General features: G+C 35.7%; 2 protein-coding genes across 2 annotated transcripts; one reads left to right on the top strand and one right to left on the bottom strand.

The window, feature by feature from the left end:
• Window positions 1-1567: 1567 nt before the first annotated feature.
• Window positions 1568-2639, top strand: LOC103513697 (homeobox protein Hox-D5-like). Its single transcript, XM_008478546.1, has 2 exons — window positions 1568-2147; window positions 2272-2639. Exons 1-2 carry the CDS (start codon window positions 1568-1570, stop codon window positions 2637-2639), a joined length of 948 nt encoding a protein of 315 aa, XP_008476768.1.
• Window positions 2640-3738: 1099 nt separating this feature from the next.
• Window positions 3739-6810, bottom strand: LOC103513696 (homeobox protein SMOX-1-like). Its single transcript, XM_008478544.1, has 4 exons — window positions 6532-6810; window positions 6023-6428; window positions 4682-4939; window positions 3739-3776 (listed from the first exon to the last, which is right to left on the bottom strand). The coding sequence occupies exons 1-4, from the start codon at window positions 6808-6810 to the stop codon at window positions 3739-3741; spliced, it is 981 nt and encodes a 326-aa protein (XP_008476766.1).
• Window positions 6811-10453: the final 3643 nt, after the last annotated feature.

Genomic DNA, 10453 nt, shown 5'->3' with positions numbered 1-10453 from the left:
TAAAAGCCAGCAGCACCCGATAGCCAAAATGGTCACCCCTTCGGATATCAATTACAACTACCACAAATTCAATGATCCAATGGAATCAGGTATATTTAACGTGCAGGCAAAGTTTGCAACGCGTTGGCTAAAACCGGTCATAAGCAAACTCCAAAACTTGAGTTACAAAGGAAAATCAGCTGTTACTCCGACCCAACAAATCATGCAACTTTAGGGGCGATTGGAGTGATTTATATGACTGAATGCGTCATGAAACGATCCCCCACTGGTTTTTGCGTGCAGAGGGTCAAAGAATCACAAACACAGGAGAAGATTTTTACTTGTTATTTATGAAAGATACTGGGTGATTTAGTTGTGGATAAAAGTCGCCCCTCATCTTTATTATTGAATGAGAAAGAGCTCAGTGAACTTATCACAGGTAGCTAAGCGCTAAAACTAGCGGGAATAGGAAAAATGATAGAACGTAAGTTGGTATTGACTAACTTGTGTAATACATAGCATGCTCATCCCGTAGAATGTCTCTCATCAGAATGGGTGAGGGGAGACACATTATTTCCTACTTAGATGCTTGACCAAAAAGAGACAGGAATCCTTAGAAAGTTTTAGCGGATAATTCATAGCGACAGAAATCTGATAAATCAATCTCTCTTCAATAAAGTAAATAAAATTTCCGAGATCCACTTCATACCGAACAAAACCAACCTTACCTGCCTTAATGACAAAAATGAATCACATATTAGCTTTCTATCTCCCCCCACATGGGTCACCCTGTATGGTTGGATTATTTATCAGTTGATCCAGTGTGCACTCTATGAATGGATAAGTTTCGTATGCCCCCACAGGGGGGCCTTTGCATTGTTGACACAGAAGGAGAGAACAAAAAAATTACAATTTTTAGGGTGTCAACTGCTGCACTATGAATCCTAGACCTTAGCAAACCCTTGGGGGAGGGGTTATCGGCAATCTATTATCCAAAGGTTTCACTTTTGGTGAAAAATTTCGCACACAAAAATGAGCAAGAGTCAAAGTTGATTTCTCAAACGAATCATTAGTGAAAATTTTCGTGTCCGGAAAATCAGTGAAAATTTTGTAAAAATTGTGTTTTGTATCAATTGAAAAATCATAGAGACGCGTTAATTTTTTAACAATTAATTCGTCACGGTCTAAGTGTGAATGGATTGTGAAAAGATAGTTTAATTTCGTTGTGTTGTTCAAGTTCAATTATCGCAGTGTTATCAATTTAAGGATTTTCAAATTGTTTTATCATGTGTGTTTTTAAAAATTTACGGCTCGATGTACCTACAGTGATTTAAATTGATAAAAATAAAAGGATTAAATTTTATTAATGTTTTGATACTTTTAACGTTGCATGATACCTAGATGACCATAAGAGCTAATAAAATGTGTAATCACTTGAAACTTGTCTTTTAAATGACCCGCCACTTATAACCAAAACTTTTGAATTAAATAACTAACTTGGTAGGTAGATACACGGGTTAGATAATTATCTACTAAAGGTAAAACAAACTGATCATACAAACCGTTTAAAATGAGTGGAATCGCCCAAATGTCTCCCTACAACCAAATGAATCACAACGTCATGCAATCTTTCAACAACTGGTACCAGAACCAAACGTTCCATCCCAACCAGTACTATGAACCCTATAACAACAACTGTCCAACCAAATCAGAACCCAATCCATGCCAATATGAGGACAGAGATGCTAGATACTTTGAAAAAGATGCCAAATATTTTGCCAAAGATGCCAATTCCTTTGACAAAGATCCTGCCAAATACTATGACAACTTCTTGGACCACAATACCATGAATTATAATCACATGAACGCTTTTAACCAGTTCCACATGAAATCGAATCCAAATCACACGGACTATCTGCGAACAAATTCGGATAAGGAAACATTAAATGCAACAAATTTTGTTCCCAAAGATGAAGCCATCAGTGAAATGGTCGATGGAAAGCCACCAGGGTTCAACATGGATAGGAATGGAAATCCCGTAGGATTAAGAGCTGATAGCAATGGCGTTGGAAGTCCAGATGTTCAAGACTCTTGTAGTGTTTCTAGTCAGCAAGATCATGAAGGTGAAGATGGAGCCACCCTGTATCCTTGGATGAAGTCGAATCATGGTGAGAATGCTAATTGCATTTGGTTGATTAAATTTCAGAGGAACATAAAAACAGATACCTTATCTTTTATTCAATGAATAGGTTGTTTTTCCTTGAGTTTTCTATCTTCCAATTTATGTTCCAGATGCATCCTACTCGTGCAAGACCGGCGGTGGGAACAAGCGATCCCGCCAAACCTACTCCCGCTACCAAACGCTAGAACTCGAGAAGGAGTTCCACTACAACAAATACCTCTCACGGAAACGACGCATTGAAATCGCCCACGAATTGCAACTAACGGAGCGACAAATCAAGATCTGGTTCCAGAATCGACGAATGAAGCTGAAGAAGGAGGTCCTGCGGCCGAACATATCGTCGACGACGATGTTGGACGAAAAGTTGGAGGCTCCGCCCGTTTTTATGCCCGCGTATTCAGCGGCTCTGCCGAAAGCGAACTATGACTGGAATGGGAGCCAAATTGGTGAGGTGGGGTCGACGGAAATGAGCATGTAAGTTGGATTTGGCCACACTTTGAGCTTCCTTTGAAGTAGTCACTGACTTTGAAGGATTCATTTGAAATTGTTCTAAAGACAGAAAGTTCTAAGCTGATAGTCTAAAAAGTCTAAATAAAGGACTACTTATACTTATTGAAAACATTTGGCTTGGCTTTTAGCAAAACTGACAAATACTTAAATCGTAAGGTAGGTACATTTATGTACGTCTTGTATCTTGAAGTATTGTTTGCTGTACCCAGATACATAAACCGCTAAAGAAGAAATCTTGGGTGCTGAGGATTTATGGGAGAACACGTATGTAATGGTCCAGTATGATTTCAAATTAGGGATCAAGTCATCTTTGTCAATAAGTTAACTGATCTCTGATTTTGTGTGAGATGAGCGGTAACTCCGACTTTAAAGACAACAATATAATTCGACAATAATAATGAAATAAATACCTATTCTAGTCAACTATAGCTATTATACATAGGTGAATTATTTAATTTATGTACTTAACTTTCCTTTTTTATTAAAATTTGTTCATAGATTTTAATTTTTATGTGATGTACAGACAACTACAGATAGTCTATTTTCTTCAAATACAATCAAAACTTTATTTAAAACAATTGTTTTTTCATTGCAAAAGATCTTTTAGGAGTTATTTCAAGTTCAACCATTTTATTACAATTCGCTGAAAAGTTAAAGTAAACTGATGATTTAACAAGCTCAATTTTTCATCTGATTTCCCATTCATAGGGTTGAGATCAAAAGGTTCAATTTTCTGTTAGGAGGTGTGTGATATTGAGGTGATTTTTCACGATGAACAAAACCAACATGCTTTTTATTGTTAAAAAACAAGGGTTGTACAAATCCTGTTCTTGTTGGACCCAGCCAGGTCTTATTAATATGTGAATTATTTAGTATAATATATACTTAATTCTCCTATTTTATTAAAATTTGTTCATAGGATATTAATTTTTATATGTACATACAACTAATAAAGATAGTCTATTTCCTTCAAATACAATCAAAACCTTATTTAAAACAGTTGTTTTTATTAGTTCCAATAGGTCTTTTAGGAGTTCTTTCAAGTTGTAACTTTACAGAATTTGTGACTAATGACAAAGCTGAGCAAAAGTTACATTACGATTTTCTGAAAAGTTAAAATAAATAGATGATTTTACAAGCTCAATATTTCATCTGATTTTCCATTCATAGGGTTGAGATCAAAAGGTTCAATTTTCTGTTAGGAGGTGTGTGATAGTGAGGTGATTTTTCACGATGAACAAAACCAACATGCTTTTTATTGTTAAAAAACAAGGGTTGTACAAAATCCTGTTCTTTTGTGGGAACCAGAGGTCTAATTAAAGATAAACAGTAAAGAGAAATTTTCTGTATACCATTCCAACCCTGTATATTCAATTCGCAAAAAGTGTTGCCGTTTCAACCCCCTCTGTATCGAGATTGCCAAATAAAATAAAAGGTAATTTTATGAGACACGCTTTTATTGGGATTCAATTTTTCTTTTCTATTTGTTCAAAAAGGAACACAAAAACGATGTAACCCTTTTTCCACAAGAAAAAAGTGTTCAACCTTTCCTAAAATATTGAAAGTAAAAAATCGACCCTTAAATTTTTAAACAAAAAGCATGAAGCTATAAATTAAATTCGAGCTTTTGATAGTGACACATCGACTGGCCTAGTTTAGAAATGATTTTGATCTTCTTTTGAGGTTTGTTTTATTTGATCAATTTTATTATTGCTTCTGATGAGGGGGCCTTTGAGGATTTGACTTAATTTGTCAATGTTTACTACTACTAGGTTGTTCCATTTCCATTAAATTGTTCTTCTGTCTAATATGTAGGTATCATTTCCATTGGTCCAAGTCGAAAGATTAAGTTTTTAGCTGTCGCGACCAAATTATTACCGTATCTATGTAACCTATCAAGTATTTCAGAAGACTCTCATCTAATTTGTGAATCATTAGTTATTCAAATATTTAGAAAGTTGTAGGTAAAGAAGAAATAATTCAAAAGCCTATGGGAATTTGCAAACAAACCATGTTCAACCCTTTCAAGAATAACCAAAATGTCAAAACATTGCAGGACCTCCTTCTTCAGCTTCATTCGTCGATTCTGGAACCAGATCTTGATTTGTCGCTCCGTTAGTTGCAATTCGTGGGCGATTTCGATGCGTCGTTTCCGTGAGAGGTATTTGTTGTAGTGGAACTCCTTCTCGAGTTCTAGCGTTTGGTAGCGGGAGTAGGTTTGGCGGGATCGCTTGTTCCCACCGCCGGTCTTGCACGAGTAGGATGCATCTGGAACATAAATGGGAAGATAGAAAACTAAAGGAAAAACAACCTATTTATTGACAAAAAGATAAGTAGAGCCAGTGGCGTAGCGTGTATGTATGGCGTGTATGGCGGCCATAAAACTCAAAAGTTCACTCTAATGCTCATAAATATTAATGGCTTGGCATGTACTGTGATGGGACTTGGTAGACCTGTGCATGAGCCCTACACGCCCTACACTTGAATTTAGACCACGCTACGCCACTGAAGTAGACCAATTGAAAGATGATGTGAAATCAAGAAAGAAAGGGTACAACATCTTCACGATTGACAGAACAGGGTTACCGCTTTTTTTACTTTCTATTATTTTCTTTTTTTTTGTAAATAAAAAGTGAAAATTTCATTGTCCGAGCAGCTGCTAAAAGCTAATGTTGGATTTTATGACCCAGGTGATATTTTAAGATTTTTAAGGTTTTATGACACTTTGGTAAAATATCCTTTACACGCGTTCGGTATCAGGAATCAGATAGACATTGAAAAGGTTTTAGGGTCCATAGTCCATATGAGTTACCTACTTCGTACAGTAGCTACTTTCAAATGTGTCAAAGTTTTTAAGAGTTTTAAGAATACCCACCAACCTAACTACCTATCTGCCTCTTATACCTAAAAATATTTGCCAATTGGTGAAAATACAGTACCCAGATAACCCTTATTTCGGCGCGAACGACATTAATTAACATGTTAAAGCGCCTCATCCGAAAAATAATAATAATAATAATAAAAAAATAACCCTTATTTACTGACAATACTAACATGAGTGATGCCTACTTCCTATGTAGGTATCTGTTTTTATGTTCCTCTGAAATTTAATCAACGTACAGTAGCTACTTTCAAATGTGTCAAAGTTTTTAAGAGTTTTAAGAATACCCACCAACCTAACTACCTATCTGCCTCTTATACCTACATATATTTGCCAATTATTAGTGAAAATACAGTACCCAGATAACCCTTATTTACTGACAATACTAACATGAGTGATGCCTACTTCCTATGTATCTGTTTTTATGTTCCTCTGAAATTTAATCAAACAAATGCAATTAGCATTCTCACCTTGATTCGACTTCATCCAAGGATACAGGGTGGCTCCATCTTCACCTTCATGATCTTGCTGACTAGAAACACTACAAGAGTCTTGAACATCTGGACTTCCAACGCCATTGCTATCAGCTCTTAATCCTACGGGATTTCCATTCCTATCCATGTTGAACCCTGGTGGCTTTCCATCGACCATTTCACTGATGGCTTCATCTTTGGGAACAAAATTTGTTGCATTTAATGTTTCCTTATCCGAATTCGTTCGCAGATAGTCTGTGTGATTTGGATTCAATTTCATGTGGAACTGGTTGAAAGCGTTCATCTGGTTATAATTCATGGCATTGTGGTTCAAGAAGTTGTCATAGTATTTGGCAGGATCTTTATCAAAGTATTTGGCATCTTTGTCAAAAGATGGCTTCATCTTTGGGAACAAAATTTGTTGCATTTAATGTTTCCTTATCCGAATTCGTTCGCAGATAGTCTGTGTGATTTGGATTCGATTTCATGTGGAACTGGTTGAAAGCGTTCATGTGATTATAATTTATGGTATTGTGGTCCAAGAAGTTGTCATAGTATTTGGCAGGATCTTTGTCAAAGTATTTGGCATCTTTGTCAAAGTATTTGGCATCTTTGTCAAAGTATCTGGCATCTCTGTTCTCATATTGGCATGGATTGGGTTCTGGTTTGGTTGGACCGTTGTTGTTATAGGCTTCATAGTACTGGTTGGGATGGAACGTTTGGTTCTGGTACCAGTTGTTGAAGGATTGCATGACGTTGTGATTCATTTGGTTGTAGGGAGACATTTGGGCGATTCCACTCATTTTAAACGGTTTGGTTGATCAGTTGGTGATGTTAGTTTTACTTTTAGTAGTTATCAAAGTATCGGTGTGCCCCTGTACCTATACCTACCAAGTTGATCGGGTAATTGATACAAATTGGGGGTTTTTAGGGGAGGATCATTAAAATACAAGTTTCCAGTAAATACACATTTTATTAGCTGTTTTGGTAAACAATTTTATAACTATGTAGGTATCATGCTATCATGTACCGTTAAAAGTATCAGCAATTTGCGGTTTGTTTAATTACTATTAATTTAATGACGAAAAATTTAGTAGTCAATTAACTTATAGTGAGGATTAATAGAAAATTTTGTCGTTTTGAATTACTGTACATTGAGCGGTAAATTTTTAAAAACACACATGATAAAACAATTTGAAAATCATTAAATTGATAACACTGCGATAATTGAACTTGAACAACACAACGAAATTAAACTGTCTTTTTACAATCCATTCACACTTAAACCGTGACGAATTAATTGTTAAAAAAATTAACGCGTCTCTATGATTTTTCAATTGATACATAAAACACAATTTTTACAAAATTTTCACTGATTTTCCCGACACGAAAATTTTCACTAATGATTCGTTTGAGAAATCAACTTTGACTCTTGCTCATTTTTGTGTGCGAAATTTTTCACCAAAAGTGAAACCTTTGGATAATAGATTGCCGATAACCCCTCCCCCAAGGGTTTGCTAAGGTCTAGGATTCATAGTGCAGCAGTTGACACCCTAAAAATTGTAATTTTTTTGTTCTCTCCTTCTGTGTCAACAATGCAAAGGCCCCCCTGTGGGGGCATACGAAACTTATCCATTCATAGAGTGCACACTGGATCAACTGATAAATAATCCAACCATACAGGGTGACCCATGTGGGGGGAGATGGAAAACTATGTGATTCATTTTTGTCAATAAGGCAGGTAAGGTTGGTTTTGTTCGGTATGAAGTGGATCTTGAAAATTTCGTAGGTAATTTTTTTTCTCTCTCTCTCTCTCTCTCTCTCTCTCTCTCTCTCTCTCTCTCTCTCTCTCTCTCTCTCTCTCTCTCTCTTAATTTGCAAACATAGGTTTCCCCTTCTTTCTCCGCATAGGTTTCCCGTAATGATGATCTGCTTTACGTGTTGCATGTCAATAAACGATCAGGGGTTTTAATTTTCATTAGAATTCGAATGATCGAAAAGCGAAAAGAGATAGAAAAAAATAAAATGGGTAGGTTTTGTGTGAGAGAAAAAAACTTATAGGGTTATCTAATAGCTACATAATTATGTTTTATCTATTATAAAGCTTTCAATGAAAAAAAAGTGGTCATAGTGCATGTCAATAAACGATCAGGGGTTTTAATTTTCATTAGAATTCGAATGATCGAAAAGCGAAAAGAGATAGAAAAAAATAAAATGGGAAAAAGAGGGGTAGGTTTTGTGTGAGAGAAAAAAACTTATAGGGTTATCTAATAGCTACATAATTATGTTATATCTAGGATTTACTAGCAGAAATCCGGAACGAACCAACGGGTTTCGGCTAGTCTATTATAAAGCTTTCAATGAAAAAAAGTGGTCATAGTTATACTAGGTCAGAATGCCGAAAAGCGTCGCTTCGAGTCCCAGGATGTGAATAGAGTGAAGTTCCAGTTGAATTGGCCGTCATACACTAGGAGAAAGTCAGCCGTTCTGAGAACGAACCTTATCTATTCAGGCTAAAATCCGCTCTGGGCGGGAATCAAACCCTCTTTTGTTTAGTTTTATGACAGTATTTTTGTCCAAATTCATGTAGTTCGTACGACATAGCTACCAACCCTATATTATTTTGATCAGCCGTTCTGAGAACGAACCTTATCTATTCAGGCTAAAATCCGCTCTGGGCGGGAATCAAACCCTCTTTTGTTTAGTTTTATGACATTATTTTTGTCCAAATTCATGTAGTTCGTACGACATAGCTACCAACCCTATATTATTTTGATAGGTAACGCTAGGGGGAAGTATGTAGAAACGTACTTTTTGTGATTAGTTGATGAACCCTCTATTCTTTTGTTTCAATTTCACCTTTACCTTTTTGATACAATGATCTGCTTAGGTTTTGAAAACACATGCTATGATAGGGGTGAGGGACCTAGTTACCTATATTAGTTTATATGTAGAAACGTACTTTTTGTGATTAGTTGATGAACCCTCTATTCTTTTGTTTCAATTTCACCTTTACCTTTTTGATACAATGATCTACTTAGGTTTTGAAAACACATGCTATGATAGGGGTGAGGGACCTAGTTACCTATATTAGTTGTTTGGTAATTAGGTTTTGTAGGAAGCACCTTTAACTGCTGATTTTATATTGGGTTTTTTGCCGAATAAACGCCAGATTTTACTCCTTTTTTTTGCTGAAAGGAGAAGAAGAAAAAAAATTCAGGAAAAAATAATTAATTAATCTTACTTGCTTTTTTTCTGGTGAAAGTTTGTGGAACAAGGAAGCAACATTACCTATTCTGGAGGACTATTCTTGCAGCGTTTTTTTTTAATTCCAAAAATCAATGGATGTTACTTTTTTTTCAATCATCAACTTTCTGTCGCTATGAATTATCCGCTAAAACTTTCTAAGGATTCCTGTCTCTTTTTGGTCAAGCATCTAAGTAGGAAATAATGTGTCTCTCCTCACCCATCTGATGAGAGACATTCTACGGGATGAGCATGCTATGTATTACACAAGTTAGTCAATACCAACTTACACTTGGAACCGCGCACCCTATTTTCACGCAGTATGTTTACAAAATGAAAACAGCATTAGCGCACTCTGAAGGTACATATTATAACTCACTGAAATAAATACCTAGGAAAATTTATGACAAAATATTGATTTCTAAATTAACGACAAAACTTGAAATTTATGTGGCGAATTCGGAAAAAATTCTTGCTAAAACCGATGAAAAGCACTGTGGAAAAAGTAAAAAGAGGTTTTTCCAAAAATTGATTAAATTAGGCTAAAATTCACCTATTTTTTAAACTAAGTCCTAAACTATCTTGAAAAACGACCTGGTTAAAGAAAGGTAGAACAAGCAAGACACGAATCCAAAGGAACTGAAGAAAGCGCACCAATTGAGGTGGAACACATTAGAAATGACTTGAAAATCAAAACAAAAGATTACTGTCAAAACATTATTGTCAATAGACATTAAGGAATAAATCATGTTTTTCAACCGAAATAGAAACAAGAAATAAGTAAACAATCGGTTAATAATACCTAATATTGTGGGTGAATGATTTGAAAACAATCACTTGTAAGTTATGAAAAAAGTTGAAGAAAAAAAAAAAAAAAAAGCTTTAGCTTTACCCGGCCATATTTAGTGGATGTGCCAATATCACCAATTTACGCGCTCCTGGGTCAACTTTCGTTTCCTTCGGTGCTTGGCCTTTCTAAATGATGTTCTGCTAATCATATCAAAAACAAACCATGTCCCGATGTTGATTTAAATTTAACCCCATGATGTTCGGTAGGTGAGCGCTACGCCACGGAATAATTGTTATTAATGATTTTCGATAGGCACAACATCAACAAAACTTAAGGAGAAATCTTCAGGCCCGAAATCAGGGGGAGGTTTTATTCCATAGCAGAAGTACATA

Source organism: Diaphorina citri, unplaced genomic scaffold (assembly GCF_000475195.1).
Source record: "Diaphorina citri unplaced genomic scaffold, Diaci psyllid genome assembly version 1.1 scaffold1008, whole genome shotgun sequence".
NCBI lineage: Eukaryota > Metazoa > Arthropoda > Insecta > Hemiptera > Psyllidae > Diaphorina > Diaphorina citri.
Note: the sequence above shows the minus strand (reverse complement) of the source record. Positions and strands in the feature narration are given on the sequence as shown.